Source organism: Petaurus breviceps, unplaced genomic scaffold, assembly GCF_028583685.1.
Source record: "Petaurus breviceps papuanus isolate PSGF00001 unplaced genomic scaffold, PetGlider_PUasm1.0 186, whole genome shotgun sequence".
Lineage (NCBI taxonomy): Eukaryota > Metazoa > Chordata > Mammalia > Diprotodontia > Petauridae > Petaurus > Petaurus breviceps.
The window spans coordinates 15,144,607-15,161,788 of record NW_027185798.1 but is presented as its reverse complement, the minus strand read 5'-3'; the positions used below and the strand labels follow the sequence as shown (position 1 = coordinate 15,161,788).

The following is a 17,182-nucleotide window of genomic DNA, read 5'->3' as shown; positions in this document are numbered from 1 at the left end:
GATGGGGAAACTGAGGCTCAGGAAGGCTAACCATCTCACTCAATGTCACAAGGCTATAAGTGTCAGAGGCAAGAGTGAAACCCAGGTTTCAAATCCAGTGTATTTAATAATAATAATAAATAAGGACAGCTGGTGGCACGGTGAGTAAAGCACTGGGGCTTGGTGTCAAGACCTGTGTTCAAATATAGCCTCTCATGCTTTCTAACTGTGTAATTCTGGGCAAGCCACTTAACCTTTGTTTGCCTCAGTTTCTTCAACGATGAAATGAGGATAATAAAATTGCTTGCCTTCTCAATGAGGGGGATGGGTAGGGAGGGAAAGAATTTGGAACTCAAAATTTAAAAAACGAATGCTGAAAATTGTTTTTAAATGTCATTGGGGAAAAATAAAATACTAAATACATAATACTTAAAATGAAAAAAAGAAAATAGGGATAATAATGGCATGGCCCAGTTTTAGCACAGTTCCTGGCACATAATGGGCACTATGTAAATACTTCTTCCCTTCCCTACCCCTCCTTTAAATTATTAACAGCTATCATTAGATAGCGTTTTGAGATCTCCAGAGCTCATTCCAAATATTGTCTCATTTGATCCTCACAACAATCCAAGGAGGGCTGAGGAGACAGAAAAATGAAAGTTAACCTGCCCTCAGGGATTTTACCTTCTATTGGAGTCAAAGCTGGTGCCCCATGAGTAAATATAAGACAGCTGATGGAGGGCAAATGAAGAAAAGCTTCCTTTTACCAAGTGACTCGTGGGCTCCACCTGGAAGGAACTTGGGATTCCCCGAAGGGAGGAGGGAGAAGGGAGATTTTTCTTCCGGACTGAGGACAGCCTCTATCCAAAGAAATGATGGGAGGTCTAGGATAGGAGGAAGCTGTATAGTTTGGCTACAAATTAGAGGTCCCAGTCTAGAAGGATCTCTCGGGAGCAGACTGGGGTCTTTGGCTTTGAGTTTGGAAAGGACCTTGGATGCTACATTGCGAAGTTTGGGTTTTCCTAGAAACAAGAGGAAGCCGCTGGGATTTCTTGAGCATCGTGGTCATATCAAGGGCATCAATTTGGCGTCGATGCAAAGGACAAATTGGAGTGAAGAGGCAAACCAATTAAGAGGCTTATTGTAACGTCATTTCCAGCTGAGTCAGGTCCATGACAACTCAGAAAAAAAACAAGTCCCCAGGAAGGGACAAGCTGCAACTGCCCGACTGACCTCCAGTAACATTTTGTGGGTGGTGTGATAACGAAACTAAGGGCGTTTCGTGGCACCCATCACCGTAGTGTGCGCACAGGGAGTTCAAAGACACGACCCCTGCCCTCCCTGCTTACGGTTTAAGTGTACCAGGCTGGCTCTGAGGTCAATGGTTCTGACACAGGAGAAGGACCAAAGCCAAAGCCCAGGCCAGGCAGATGGGTGGATCTGGTATTCTCAGTGGCTACCCCAGTTGGTGGTTTTGCATGTGATCCTGGCAGACGGCAACTTCCAGAAGTCTTACGGGAAAAAAATGTCGAGTGGGGTCGGAACCTTGGACCGTGTCAAGACCAAGGCTGAAGCTGGGCAAAGAGTACAGCTGGGAGGGCAACGTGGCGTGGAGGAAAGAACCCTGGATTTTGATCCAGAGGACCCGGGTTCAAATCCCTGGTCATCTTGTTGCAGGAAATGGTCTATAATCTTGAGAAAGTCCCGTAAACGCTCTATGCCTCAGTTTCCCCATCTGTAAAATGATGGGGTGGACTGCTGAGGTCCCTCGAAGCCCGGGATCTGGGGTCTGAGAGAGTGGTGGGGTTGGGTCCAGCTCCATCTAAATGGGAGAAAGGTGCAACCGACAGGGTGGGACCGGTGGAGGAAAGACAAGGACACAGGAAACATTTTCCAAGCCAGCCAGAGAAGTTTCCCAGAAGGGGAAGTCACACCCCCAAGCGGGCAGCCAGATTGCATCACCGTCCAGGCTCAACAGATGGCCACACAAATATGGGAGGCTCCCGGTGACGCCAGGGGACCAGAGGCGACCCCTGGAAGGGCAGGTGAAGCCGCTAGCCCCACCTCCGCGCAGTGAAGGCCTTGATTGGTGTAGCGCCCAGAGGAGGCGGGGCCTGGCTGCGGGGACCCGGTGACGTCGTCCTCCCGGGCAAGGAAAAGCCTCAGCGGAGGGACTGAGCACTAGGCAGAAGCTGTTGCATCAGGTGAGTCCGAGCTTCCGTCCGCAAGGTCCTGGAAGGGGGTGTGACGTGGGGCAGCAGTGTGAATGCGCTCCAGCCCTGGCGCGCCTGGACGGAGCTGGGGCTCCCCGATGTCCAGGGCACAAGAGCCCGGAGGGCAGCTACGTCCTATCCTGGGCACGGGCTGGACGGTGGGCTGCGGGGTGGGGACAGCGGCCATGTCCCTCCTCTGGGCACGGGGTGGATGATCAATTGCAAAGGGAGTGGCTGGGATCCCGCTTTGGGCATGGGGGGCAGCGCTGCCAGGGGACCGCTAACCCACGCCAACCCTGTCATACTTCCAGATTATCCAAGGTCTGAGATCAACCAAGGGAAAAAGGACTTGTCCAAAATGGCATCGGAGGTGAGCCGTCTCTCTATCTATCTAAGACGTCCCCAGCACCACCTGCTCCCCGCCGGCGCTCCATCCGCTCCATCCCCGAAGAGAGTTGGGGCAAAAGTCCCTAAATTTCTCTCCTGGGAAAATGCCGACGATCACATTAGGGTCAGTTGGGGGGAGGGGGGAAGTGCAGGGGGAGGGGCACTGATCCCAGGAGAGGTGAGTGAGAGAAGATGGCCCTATCTTGTCCCCAACTCCATGCGCACCCACTTTCCCTCCCCTTCCAGATCACGAGATGCTTTTATTCCTGAGGTCTGGCAGAGCAGTGGCCACCTTATTCCTTCCCTCCTTCCTTCTCTCCTGTTGATTCCCTACCCTATATCCTCCCTTGCCAAGAGACAGCCAACTTTTATGGGAAAACTCCCACAATATCCCACTTGGGGAAAGGAGCCAGCCCTGGCATTGCTGACACTGTCCCTCCCTACATCTTGCTTTCCTCTTTTATTGTATTGCCCAAATCTTGTGGCCCTGATACTCAATGGAGCCTGGGGATCAAAAATTGTCTTCCCAATGGCTCTCTTAGGGATGGGGGGGAGGGGGAGGGAGTAGGAGGAAATAGCATAGTGCATTAAAGATTAACCATGCCTGCCCTCAGCCTCCCCCCACAGTAGCAGAAAGCTCCATTTCCAAGGCTTACTTACTACCTGTGTGACCCTGGACAAGTCATTTCCACCTAAGCCCTCTGTAAATTGAGGGGGTGGACTAGCTGACTTTTGAGGTCACTCGTAGCTGTAAATCTATCATCTTATCACCTAGGTTCAAAAACTAGCTGGACCAGTCACATTGGACAACCCCCACCCCCATCCTGCCCCAGCCTGTCAGATGAGGGGCTTCTTTTTGCATGATTTCTCAATTCCATAATGCTTTTTGTGGCTCTTTTCATGCCCCATCTTTCTTTGGCAGATACACAGGCCCTTCGATACCTTTTCGGGGCTCCTTATTCAAGTTTTAAGACTTTCTTTGACCCCAGACCCCTAAAGTTTTTCTGGTCTTCTAAATCCACCTAGCCCTGCTAATTTTTAGGGAAAGCCAATCAGGAGGGAGGGTGGGAAGGGGGTTGTTCCAAAGACTCCACTCAGGGCAAAGTGCAAAGTGGGGTAGGGAAAGAGGGGGAGGAGGGATAGGGGAAGTCATTAGAACAGAAACAACATGGACCCGTGGTCTCAATTCATTCTGTAGCCTGAGGGCCAGGAACTGAGGTGAGAGGATCCTGGGTCCTGTTCCTGGCCACTCAGAGGCAATGAGTCTAAGGCAGATGACCTGAGCTCCCTTAACTTATCTAATAGCTGGCTGCTTCTGTTGGGTGGCAGGAGGACTACTGAGGTCCTGATCCCTCTGGACTTTGAACCCTTGGGATGAAAGGTGCCATTTGCTATTTATATGCTGTGTATCCGAGGGTGGTACAATCCACTTAGTGCTTGGGAGTCAAAAGACCCAGTTCTGCTCTTTTGGACAAGTCAGCTAGCTTCTTCTAACCTGTTTCCTGATCTCTAAAATGGGGACAATGTTGATTATGCTTGCCCTACCAACCACCTTGGGTTATTGTGAAGACCAAACAAGCTAATCCAAACACTTTGGGAAGTTACCAACATGATGCAAATTATTCTTATTGCCCCAACCCGGTAGCTCAGAATCTGCCTCCGGTTGTTATTTCAGCACTGGGAGGGGAAGGAAAACAAACCACCTCATCAGTTCCTCAGGCACGAGCCTGACACAGTGTGCAAAGAGCCCTAGGTTGGAGTCAGTGAACCTGGGTTCAAATCCAGATTTGACTCTTACTACCTCTGTGACTTTAAACAAGTCACTTGGCCTCCCTTTTAAATGAAGAAGGGAAAGGGACTGGATCAGGGTCTTTAAACTTGGGATCCAGAAATAGATTTCAGGGGTTTAATGAATGTAGATGGCTAAAAAAAAAAAAATACATCTTTATTTTCACTAGCTTTTTGTTTCCTTTGTAATCTTAGGTATTTTGAGTATTTAAAAACATGGTTTTGAGAAGGGGTCCCTTGGCTTCACTAGACTGACTGCCCAAAGGGCCCGGAACACAAAAAGGTGATGAATCATGGGACTAAATGATTTCTAAGGTGCCACCCACTTCTAGTATCCATGATACTCTTCACACTCTGAATGAAAGTCACAGGATCATAGGAATAAAGCTGGGATGGGCCTTACAGATTCAGCCTCCTCATTTGGTAGATGAGGAAGCTATGGCCCCAGTGAGGCCAAGGTTGCTGAGCCAGGACCCAGAGTCTTTCTGTAGGTTGTCCAAATGCAGGGGCTCTTTCCTCTTTTTTATATTTTAAAATTTTATTTTAATAGTGAAAGCTCTTTCTTTTTTTCCCCCTTTTTAAATTTATTTTGGTGTGATTGGGTTTGTGACTTACTTGCCCAGGGTCATCCAACTACTAAGTGTCTGAGTACAGATTTGAACTCAGGTCCTCCTGACTCCAGGACCAATACGCTATGCATTGAACCACCTAGCTGCCCCTAGGGTCCTTTCTTCTGAACCATACTGTCATGTATGTTTCCTTTCCCTTTCCCCTGGCAGGACTGCCACTTGACTACCCAGTCTTCAAGAACACCCCCTTTCTTCCCCCATCTCTGACATGCCAACCAGCCTCGCCAGCCTGGAGGTAGTGGAATCGTCCTGCAGAGAGATGCCACAGGTTTCTGGGAGGTTTACAGTCTTGCCTGAAGCCTGACTTGGACACCTGAGGCTGGTTGAGAGTCCAGAGCTAATTGATTGCTTTTGAACTCCGAAGCACTTAAGGTGTTGTTAGTAGGGGCTGGCAGCAGCCCTGGGTTAGGGTTGGAGTGAGTCATTTGGGAGGAAACAGTGCCAATGGCTCTAGCCAGATTTCAGTCCCTAATAACAATCCTAACACTACTACTACTAATTATAATTATAATACACATCTCTATGATGCTTTAAGGATTTAGATTCAAAACAGCAAGCATGAAAGAGACCCTGCCTTCAAAGAGCTTATATTCCACTGGGGGGGGAAGGAAGGTTAACACTGAAAGGAGAGAGGACATCTAAAGATCTGAAGAAATGGAGGAAGGGATTCATAGATCAGTTCAGTCTGCTTGACAAGGTGAGGGTCTGACTGGGTTCAAATCCCACCTGTACCGAGCTCATATAGAAATGGGGATCACTAAACGATGCATAGATAATCCTGCAGGGACATATCGAAGCCATAGAAAACCACATATTCACATGATCTATGTTTCACTGTACTTTCATTTTGTCAAATATTTTCCAATTATATTTTAATCAGATTCAGCTCCACATGTGTTTGAAGTAATTCCCTACGCCTCTAAGTTACTGAAAAACTGCGGATCTGCACTGGTGGAGAGAGTTTCCTCACCTGGGACTTCCCTATATCAATAAAATCATGGGGCTAGTTTCTATCCTTAAGGCAGAAGAAGAGGCTCTTTCCTTAAATAGGAGGCAATTATGGTACAGTGGGAAGAGAGCTGGCTGTGGAGTCAGGGCCTGGATTCAGATTCTGCCTCTGATGCTCACCACATGCCCCACAAGTCTCCTGAAGGCTCTCCTCAGTCTTCTCCTCTGTGAAATGGGATGGTGAGACTGGACAGCTTATGAGCTATCTTCTAACATAAAGGCTGGTCATTCCCATTTTGCAGATGAGTAGACTGAAGCACAGAGAGGTGATATTATCTACAGAAGGTCACACAGCTAATGTGGTTGAGAAAGAAGCAGACTTGAACCCCGCTCTTTTCCATATCAAATCACCACAATTCCAGCTCAGGTCCAAGGGCTGGGCTCTGCTCCCCGCTCCCTGGTCCTCAGGCTGGGTCTGCCCACCCTAGCATGAGCTTTCATTGGGTACAGCTGCGCCCATCCAAGGGCTGGTCTCTGCTCCCCTCTCCCTGGTCCTCAGGCTGGGTCTGCCCACCCCAGCATGAGCTTTCATTGGGTACAGCTGCACCCATCCAAGGGCTGGGTTTGGAGGATGAGCAAAGTCTCAGGTAAACACAGCCCTGGGGGCCTGACTGATTGGCTGACCGAGCTATGTGGTCACTCGGAACGTTGACCCCAGAAGGGCAGGGCCAGGCTTCCCTGCAATATTTCCCTTTGTGTGTCCAGAAATGGAGAAATAAGGAGTGTTGAGGGCAACAGGGATTATGGCGGCTTAGAGAAAGAGGGCGGACACATTGGCCTCCCTCCCTGGGCATCAGTTCTTCTGTAAGGACCCTTTCAGCCCTAAAGCCTGTGTTCCCAGAAGCTGCTCATCAGCTGTCAGAGGCCTGGAGCCTCCGATCCTACATTTAGAACTGGGAGGGGCATCAGAGCCCAGCTAGTCTGACTCCCTTATTTTACAGATGAGGAAACAGAGGCATGGAGAGGTTGTTAAAGGACTCATTCAGGGTCATACAGAGTTGGTGCTGAAGCTTGGGGGAGGAGATGCAGGAGCTGCTGTCAGTTCTCAGACTGTCAGGGAAGCCCCAGGGCAGGGGTGGGTATAGGGAGAAGCTGGATGGGTGTCCAGGGGCAGAGTTCCCAGGATCACCCAACAGCTCCTGTTTATATCAGAACCCTTGGCTAACTAGGAAACTGAGCTCAGTCCTGGAGCAAAGAGAACGTCTAGACGAGGCCCTTCTGCCCAAATGAGTCCCTGGCAGATTCGAACTCAGCTCTTCCTGACCCTGTCCGTCTTGGCTGGGTGATCTCAAGCCATTGACCTAACTTCTCTAGGCCTCTGTTTTTGTATCTGGAAAATGGGGACAATCATACCTCGTCTGCCTGTCTCTGGGAATTGTGAGGACCAGAGAAAGAAATGATGTGAAAGTTCTTTTGAAGAGACGGCCCAAGTGCCCTGCAAATAGCAAATGAACAAGTCAAGTCAACAAGCATTTATTAAGCACTTACTATATGCAGAGCATTGTGCTAGGCTAGGGGAAACAAAGAAAGATGAAAATCATCCCTGTCCTCCAGGAGCTTACAATCTAATGGGGATACAACATGCATATAACAGATGTGTTTAGTCTTGCCTCACGCTTCCTGACCCCATGGACCCTCAGATGCCATGGGGTTTTCTTGGCAAACATACTAGAGCAGTTTGCCATTTCTTGTTCAGTGGATTAAGGCAAGCAGGTGAAGTGACTTACCCAGGGTCACACAGCTAGTAAATGTCTGAGTCTGGATTTGAACTCAATTCTTTGTAACTGCAGGCGCAGCATTCCATCCACTGAGCCACCTAGTTGCCTCAGTAGCTATCTGTCTGTCTGTCTATCTATCTATTCATCCATTCATCTATCTGTCTATGTATCCATCCTTACATCTATGTCTGTCTATCTATCCATCTATTCATCCATCCATCCATCTTATCTGTCTATTTATCTGTGTGTGTACACACACGGTCAATTGGAGGTGATTTCTTCAGGAAGAATGAAGACAGAATAATTCATTAAGATTAATAATTAAGATAGCATGGGGAGGGGAGGGCGTTGGGCAAAGGCTTCTTATAGAAGGCGCCATTTGAACTGAGTGTTGAAGGAAGCCCAGAAAGTCAGGCAGAGATGAGAGAGAATTCCCAAGACCTGGAGTCAGGAACAGGGAAGGCTGGAAAGATAGAAGGGAGCCCAGAGGGCATTAAAAGCCAGCAGATTTTAGATTTGATCCTGGAAGTAACAGGGAGCCATTGGGGTTTATTGAGTACAGGGGGATAGAGTAGATTTGGATCCCAGTGCCTCCCAGTGTCTGCTGACAAATAGTAAGACCTAACTAAATTACTGTTGGCTGATTAATTTGGCATCCCTGGATGGGGCAGCTGATCAGATACCAATCTGTAAAACAGGAGGTATGTCTGCGCTCCCTCTATCACACCTAGGTCTCAGGGACTCCCACGGGAAATCTTTTCTGGCCCACCCATCTGAGCAACACCCCACGGGCTGGCACCAAGCCTTCCTTTCAAACGAAGCTGCCCAGTGTTCTGGGCTCTGCTATCCACTCTAACTGGTGGGGAAATGATGCATCAGAACCTGGAGCTGTCATGCCACCGGCAAGGGGGCCTTTACACCCCTGGCTGGCAGGGTCTTGAGCTTTCTCCCAGTCTGTTACCAGGATCCTCTGGGTACTAACTGTGCCCTCTTCTCTTCCGGCACAGAGCGGGAAGCTGTGGGGCGGCCGGTTCGTGGGCTCCATCGACCCCATCATGGAGAAATTCAACTCTTCCATCGCCTATGACCAGCGTATGTGGGAGGCCGATATTCAGGGCAGCAAGGCCTACAGCAAAGGGCTGGAGAAGGCAGGAATCCTCACCAAAGCAGAGCTGGACAAGATTCTCCACGGCCTTGACAAGGTACCCAAAGGATCCTGCCTTCCACACCCCCTCGATGTCTCCCATTGTCTCCATTCCTCTCCCTAAAGAGAAAATGACCTCCCTGTGGACAGATATTCTCCTGTTACCTAAATTCGGCTACATTCAACCACATGTGGTATAATGCCTAGGAAGCCAGCCATAGGGATGGGACATCCAAGGTTCAAGCCTCCCCACTGACCCACGCTAGCTGTGTGACTGTGAACAACCCAGAGCCTCTCAGTGCCCCCAGAAGCTCTCTTAAGGCTAAAGGTATAGAGTAAGTGTTAATCTGCATTGGGGGATGGCGTTTCCTCACCAGGGACCTCCTTAGCTGGTGAAATCACAGGTCTATCCAGACCAAAAATGACAGTAAATATACATATGTGATATGGTTATGAGACAGTGTGATGTGGTAGAAAAGCTGCTGAATTTGGAGTCAGGAGATCTGGGGTTCAAATTCTAAAACGTTAACTTTACAACTTTGAGCAAAACCCTCCCTTCCCTGAGCCTTAGTTCCCTCATCTGTAAAATGGGCATGATGACATTTGCACTCTCTACCTGTCAGGGTTGTGATAGAGAAGGCACCGCGTAAAGAACTTTAACATGATATCAAAATGTCAGTTATCCTCACACGGTCAGTGCCATTCACGCCCATGGCGTAAGCCTGTGCTAACGATGCTCTGGGTTTTGAGGGGTTGCCCCCAGGGAGCTGCCCAGTGGGAGCGTCTCTGGGGGGCTCTGAGGGAGGATCCAGTTTAATCCAACCCAAGGAGTATTTGTTAAATGCCTACTGTATGCCATTTGCCGGAGATGCCAAGACCAAGCAGTAAACAGTATAATAACAGAGGGGACATAGAGAGCACTTGGGGAAAGGCTGAGGGTGGGATCTGAGCAGGCACCCCAGGCTTTCCCGGCCCACTGAGGTGTCAGCTGTCTGGGGCACCACCCTGACTCTGGGGCTGCCTGTTGTGGATGCAGGTGGCTGAGGAGTGGGCCAAAGGCACGTTTGTACAAAACCCCAATGACGAGGACATCCACACAGCCAATGAACGGAGGCTGAAGGTACCGGCCAGACCCCTCCCCCTTCCTTTGCTCCCTCCTTCCCTTCACCGGGCAAGCATTTATTAAGCACTTGATGAACCAAGCTCCATGCCAGGTGCTGAGTCTACAAAGACAGAAAAGAAGCATTCCCTACCCTCAGGGAGCTGGTGTTCTATTAGGGGAGACAACAACAGGTATAAAATCAGTATGGACCAAGGCAGGTGGGGAGGCCATTAGCCTCTGGGGGAGCCTAACTCCCCTTCACTCCCTCATGTCCACGGCCTTGTTGGCCACAGGATGCTGTCCTCCTGTGCCACCCTGGGGTGGAGCTGGGAGGGGCCCCTGCTAGAAAGAGTAGGATAGTAAGGGGGGAGGGGTCTGTCCATGTACCAAGAAGAGGGAGAACAGAGCCTGGGTGGGCAGTGGGGACTTCGGGGACTCAGGCCTGACCATGGGTGAAAGGGGACCTTGGGGGCCCAAATGCTGGGGAGGAATCTCGTTCTGGGCCCTGGCAGGCTTGGGTGGGAATCAGATCAGTGACTGTTCATATTCCCTCTGGGCCTGTCCCCAACCCCTTCACAGGAGCTCATTGGGGAGCCTGCAGGGAAACTGCACACAGGCCGTAGCCGGAATGACCAGGTATGGCCCCCCTGCTGCCAGGCTTGCCAGCCTGGCTCTCACCCACCCTCTGATCCATCCCTCCTCATCTGGGGGTTTCCCTGTGCTGAGTCCCTGGCTCTCGGGCTGCACAGGGCCTGGACCCCGGTTCTGAGAGCCAGCCCTCTCCCCTGTGGCAGGTGGTCACAGACCTGAGGCTCTGGATGCGAAGGTCATGCTCCACTCTGTCTTCCCACCTCCAGACCCTCCTCATGACCATGGTGGAGCGGGCCGAAGCGTGAGTCACCCCCTCCCATAAAATCCCAGAATCACACAATGGCTGAGCTCCAAGGGGCCATCGACCCAACCCTGGCTTTTGACAGAGGAGGAAACTGAGGCCCAGAGAGGGAAGATCCCGAGACTGACTGAAACCCTGAGGGTGGGCGGGAATCCTGGGCTACACTGGAGGCCAGTCAACAAATATTTACTAATCCCCTATCATAAGAGGCAGATGGTACCATGGAATCCTGCCTTGTCTGTCACCACCTGCGTGTCTTACTCTCTGGGCCTCAGTGTTCTCATCTCTAAAATGAAGGCCCCTTCCAGGTCTAATTCTGTGAGCCTGTGATATGGGTATTTAGTGGAAGGCGTCCCCCAACTCCTTCCTATTGGGGCAAACTGTTTGTAGGTTACCTTTGGCAGGGGGCCTGGGTGAGTAACCCCCCAGTGTCTTAGCACTGAGGCCTGCCTGGGAGTGGGGAGGCCCTGTGGAGATGCTGGCTCCCTCGGAATCTCTTCCCCTACACAGGAGGAGCCAGAGGGGCAGGGCCACCCACAAGGTGCCAAGGGAAGGGAGAAGTGGAGCTTCTCCTTGACCCTCCATCTCACAGGACCAGGTGGGGGCACACAGAGAAGAAATGCTGAATGTGTTTCCACTTTTAGAGAACTGGGACCCAGAGTCCACTGAGCTGAGGACAGAGGGGGCAAAGGTCCCTTGCTTGGCCAGCAGTGGGGGCTGCCTGTTTAATGTTTGAGTATCTCCCCCTCCTCCTGCTGTCCTGGGAACACAAACCAGGAAGAGGGCTAGGTTAGGAATGCCAGTCCTTGCTTTGGGCTCAACCCCCAGGGGATCGAGGGGGTGGGATTTCCCAGTCAATCAACAGTCAACAAGCAAAGCAATAATGAAACATCTATTGTGTGCCCAGCCCTGAGGATATAAAAAGAAGGCAAAAACATGGTCCCTGCTCTTAAAATGCTCACATTCTAATGGGGAACGCAACATGCAAAATATTCTACCTATAAAGTCAATACAGAGTAAATGTCATGTCCTCCAAGAGAAGAGACTAGTGGGGGACCGGAAAGGCCTCCTCCAGAAGGTGGGACTGGAGCTCAGTCTTGAAGCCAGGGGGTACAAGGGAGAGGTCTGTAGGCATGGGAGACGGCCATTGCAAAGGTGTGGAGTTGGGAGATGAGGGGTTGGGTTTGAAGGTTAGCAAGCAGACCAGCGTGTATTCAAGAAGACTGGAGAAGACAGGAGGGAAACAGGTTGTGAGGGATAGAAGGACCTCCAGGAGGCAGCCACAGCCCAGTTTTCCAGGCAGCCCCACTGAACAGCCCTTGTTCCCAAATTGGCCCAGCCCAATAGGGTCGGGTGAAAGTAGTATCATTCCAAGGAAAGCTGCTATGGTTGTGTTGATGGGGCTTCTTTGGTTGTACCCTAGGGAAAAAGACGTGCTCTTTCCAGGCTACACCCACCTACAGAGGGCTCAGCCCATCCGATGGAGCCATTGGATCCTGAGGTAAGGGCCGGGGCCCCCGGGGGGGCCTCTGGTCTGGGAAGATAAGCTTGGGGAGATCCTCTTCTCTGCTTCGAGCCTGGCCACCTCAGGAAGCCTGACCCTTCTCTCACACTGACCTTTCTTCTGCCCTCCAGTCACGCTGTTGCCCTGTCCCGAGACCTAGAGCGCCTGCTGGAGGTGAGGAAGAGAATTGATGTGCTGCCCCTGGGGAGGTGAGTGAGGGCCGGGCAGGAAGGGCCCTGGGCTTCCCAAACTGTCCAGGCTGGGAGGGAGTGGATGGACCATCCAGCACTGAGGCTGGAAGAGGGGCTGAGGAACCACAGGGTTTGGAAGTGGAAAGAGGCCTCAGTGGCCGTCTCGTCCAGTCCCCGTGGTTCTGTGGAGAGAGTGCTGACTCTGCATTAGAGTCCTCTGGTTAAAGCCACCTCCATCACCACCTCCATCACCTAGCCACAGATCGGTCACGCCATCCCTCCAGGCCTCAGTTTCCTCATCTGTAAAGTGGGGGCATTGGCTAGAAGGCCCACAGGACCCCTCAATCTATGATCTTATGGAGCCATGTCCTCCCTGGGCCTGAATTTCCTCATCTGTAAAAGGAAGGAATTGAACTAGAAGGCCCCCAAGGCCCCCTTTCCAGCTCCAAGATCCAATCAAAAGAATCCTCACTGTGAGACACTCACTATGAGACTTGTCCAAGATGACCCAGTACTGGGGGCAAAGCCAGGACTAGAACCTGTTGTCCTGCCCACCAGGGAGCCAGGTTGTTGACCTTTAGTGAGTTATGGGCTGGACTGGAAGTTTCCTGGGAAAGATGCTTTGGGGTCAAGAGTAAAAAATGATGGGGAGAGAGAAGGGGTGGAAACAGGTGGTGACCAGGGCTTCCTGCCTGTCTCCTTCCTGGTGCGAGGAAGGAATTCTCTGATTTCTCTACACATTTGATGGGGCAGGGAATGGCCTACGCTTTCATAAGCTGAGTTATGGGGGCCTGTGAGGGGATGAAGCAGATGTAGTGTTAAGGGGGTGTGTACAGGAAATGGGAAGAGAGAATATTTTCACAGGCCTCAGGACCATCAGAAAAAGCCCCAGATTCGTCAGGAGACCTCAGGTTACAATCCTACCAAGGCCCTGGCTTGTTTGTGTGCCCTTGGGCCAATCACTCACTTCTCTGGGCCTCTACCTACTCATCTATAAAATGGGTATACATATTACTTACCTGATAGGCTTGAGAAGGAAGCCCTATGGAAATCTTAAGTGCTCTAGGGATGTAAGTTGCTTTATCATTGTGATTATTGTTAACTAGAGTTTCCCCATGTTTTCCTTCCTTCTTCCCCTTTCCCCACCATGTCCTCCAGTGGGGCCATTGCTGGCAACCCCTTGGGAGTGGACAGGGAGCTGCTCCGAAAAGGTAAGCCCTGCCCCAGGGTAGGAGGCATCACCTCTCTGCAAGCCCTTCAGGCCCCCATCTCCTCTTCCTAGAACCCTAGAAAGAACCTCACAGAGCCTTGGGACAGAGGGTCCTAGACTTTGAGCCTTCTGAGGCCATCTACCCAAGCTGCCCAGAGCCCCAAGGTGGGGCTCCCCCAAGGTCACCAGGCAGAATTCCAGGGCTCCTCCCATGGGACCCAGGCTGTCTCCTGGAATGTCGGAGCTGGACAGGCCCTTAGAGGGGTTCTTAACCTTTTGGGGTCATCACTCCCTTTGGCAATCTGGTGAAGTCCATGGATCCCTTTTTTTAATGCATAAAATAAAATACATAATATTACAAAAAAAAACCAAAGGTTAACAAAAAATAAAAATGCAATTTGTTCTTATAAAGCCCTGGTTTTAAACATAGGAAAATGCAAAGGAATCCAGGAATTAGTGAAAATAAAGATGTCAATTTGTTTCCCATTCAAGTTCATCTGCCCATAAGGTCCATGGACCCCTTAGGTTAAGAATCACAAATCTAGTTCAGCCCCTCTGTTTGAACAAAGGAGGAAACAGAGGCCCAGAGAGGAGAATTCATTTGCCGAAGGTCACACAGCTTGGGGCCAGGATCCAGACCTCTTGGCCCCCAGAGTTTGTCCTTCTGAGCTGAATGGCAGGCTGTCCCTCTCCCATTCCCCACCCCGCCCCATGAAGTGGGGGCCAGGAGCTGAGTTGGGGACTTTGTTAGCTACCACCCTGGGGATGCTGGACCCCGCCCCCAGGACTAGGGAAGCACCTCATTCCCCTGTGGATTTGTTCCTTCTCCTCAGAATTGAATTTCAGTGCTATCACCCTCAACAGCATGGACGCCACCAGTGAGAGGGACTTTGTGGGTGAGTTTTGCTCCCTTGGTCCCCTGTCCTTGACCCTGGAACTCCCTCCCCCAGCTTCTCTTCATTCTTGTTTTCTTCCCCACCAATTCCTGTTTCACCAGTGGTTTCTATATACACACACCCTCCCCTTGACCTTTCCCTAAATCCCAGGGACTCTCCCAAGTGTTCCAGAGGTGCTGGGTATGTCCCATCATGGGTAGGCAGGTGATTGGTGGGTCAGGGTGGGTAACACCTCAAGATGGCCCAACCCTGGGACATTCTTCTTTTTACCCATCCCCCAAAAGCTGAATTCCTCTTCTGGGGCTCTCTGTGCATGACGCACCTCAGCAAGATGGCGGAGGACCTGATCATTTACGGGACCAAGGAATTTAGCTTCGTACAGCTATCTGATGCCTACAGGTATGGATGAGGGTGGCCCGCTCCATGCCCTGCTGCCCCCCACCTGTTCTCTGACCTTCTCCCATGATTATGGCTACCTAGGCCACTCCAGCCAAGACCACAGAGCCTCTGGACTCTCCCCCGTGGGCTCCCTCAGCTTCTCCCCCATGATAACCAGGCTTGACCTGACCCGGGGTCACAGAACCCAGATTGAGTGCTGGAAGAGGTCTGAGAGGCCTTTGAGTCAAACCCCCTTATATTACAGATGGGAAAACAGGCCCAGGGAGGTTAATTGACTAACCCAAAGTCACACCAGTGAGGTCACACATAGAGAACTGGAAAGGATCTCAGAGGCCTTTTAGATCAACTCCCTCCTTTTACAGAGAAGGAAACTGAGTCCCAAGAAAGTTAAGTGGCCTGCCCAAAGGTAGTAAGTAACAGAGGGGGGCAGCTAGGTGGCACAGTGAATAGAGTACCGGCCCTAGAGTCAGGAAGACCTGAGTTAAAATACAGCCTCAGACACTTGACACTTAACTAGCTATGTGACCTTGGGCAAGTCACTTACCCCCAATTGCCCTGCCTTTCCCCCTCCAAAAAAAAACAAAACCAACAGAGAGAGAATTTGAACCCAGGTCCCATGAATCCAAAGCAAGCTTTCTTTCCACTGTAATCTTAATACTTCTCTCATTTGGGAGTCCTCTGTGATACAAGTCAAGATGGGGAAACCTACCCACTTTAAACATGTGGTTTCTGTGTCTGTAGCACCGGGAGCAGCCTGATGCCCCAAAAGAAGAACCCTGACAGCCTCGAGCTGATCCGGAGCAAAGCAGGGCGTGTGTTTGGCCGGGTGAGGGGCACTGGCCAAGAGGAGATGGGGGAGCGTGGTGGCCAGGGGAGTGGGTGGTGGGTCTGAGTGCTAGAGGGAGAGGGGTCTCCAAGGACGTGGGGCAGGTCTCCCCCCCCCCCATGGCACAGCTCCCCCTCCCCTTCCACACCCCAGGCCTTGGCCCTGCCCAGGGGTCCAGGCCTCCAGTCTCATTCCCAGATTTCCCATCATTCAGTGTTCTGGGCTCCTGATGACGCTCAAGGGACTTCCCAGCACCTACAACAAAGACTTACAGGTAAAGTACAGCTCCTCCTTGGACTGCTGACTAAGCCATAGGGTGCCTGCCAGGAGACTGTAACCACCCTGAGGGCAGGGTCTGTTTTCATTTTATCTGGGTCATTCAACAAGCATTTATTAAATGCCTACTGTGTGCCCGGCTAAAAGCAGGAGATAAAAATAAAGGCAAAAGACAACCCTACCCTTGAGGAGCTCGGGGCGGGGGATGACATCCAAACAACTTAGAACCAAGCTACATGTGGGAGAGTTTGAGAATAATCAGAAAAGGACCAAGGGGGATCTGGGAAGGCTCCTGTAGAGGGCAGAATTTTAGCTGAAATGTGAGGAAGCCTGGCATACAGTGGGTGCTTAATAAATGCTTGGTGATCAATTGACTGATGAATGGCAGAGCCCAGATAGCCACCCAGCTCCTCTCTGGGTGCTCCCTGACCCGAGCAGCTCGTACACCTGGGGACTCAGGGCAGCACACCCTGTGCTTGCTCATGAATGAATGGAAGCACCTCCCTGCTCACTTCTATGCATGAGTTCCCTCCAGGACCTAGATCTGACTCCAGGCCTGGGGTCAGAAACACCTGAGTTCAAATCTAGCCTAATGTACTGTAATGCCAAAAGAAAGGCAACTTCCCAAGGTTCAGAATACCAGCATAGGCGCTCTCTATTTTATTCAGTGACAAACCAAGAACAGAGAAGATCAAAACATGACATCATTCCAAATACAGCATTTACTAAGTGTGATTAAATAATCTCCAAGTACTACCCCACCCCAGGACCTTCCAATCATTCAATCAATTACAAAGTCTCAGTTCTAAATACTACTCCACCCCTAGGCTAAACCTTCATTTAGTTCACCACAAAGCCCCTCTTCTCAAATGGAGATTAGTTTCCAAACATAAGTAAACTACATTCATTTGTTCAACCACAGAACACAAAAAGGTCAAAAGTTCCCCACCCCTGGATCACAATTGAATCTACCCCAGAGTTACATCAAGTTTAAACACAGCACTTAATACCCAAATGGAG

The 17,182-nt window shown here is 50.8% G+C and overlaps 2 protein-coding genes across 2 annotated transcripts in view; both read left to right on the top strand.

The window, feature by feature from the left end:
- The window catches only part of CHCHD2 (coiled-coil-helix-coiled-coil-helix domain containing 2), a 421,648-nt gene that overhangs the window by 228,900 nt on the left and 175,566 nt on the right, over window positions 1-17,182 (top strand). The window lies entirely within an intron of this gene.
- ASL (argininosuccinate lyase) lies at window positions 2,054-17,151 on the top strand. The gene is made up of 13 exons (XM_069089570.1): window positions 2,054-2,183; window positions 2,504-2,562; window positions 8,730-8,924; window positions 9,903-9,986; window positions 10,548-10,604; window positions 10,763-10,860; window positions 12,284-12,361; window positions 12,496-12,573; window positions 13,714-13,766; window positions 14,599-14,661; window positions 14,946-15,060; window positions 15,802-15,886; window positions 16,101-17,151. Exons 2-13 carry the CDS (start codon window positions 2,551-2,553, stop codon window positions 16,188-16,190), a joined length of 1,008 nt encoding a protein of 335 aa, XP_068945671.1. The 5' UTR covers window positions 2,054-2,183; window positions 2,504-2,550; the 3' UTR covers window positions 16,191-17,151.

Coding starts and splice junctions, on each gene's coding strand:
- ASL (XM_069089570.1), top strand. Junction 9,987..10,547: donor CCAATGAACGGAGGCTGAAG/GTACCGGCCAGA, acceptor ACCCCTTCACAG/GAGCTCATTGGGGAGCCTGC. Junction 13,767..14,598: donor CAGGGAGCTGCTCCGAAAAG/GTAAGCCCTGCC, acceptor CCTTCTCCTCAG/AATTGAATTTCAGTGCTATC.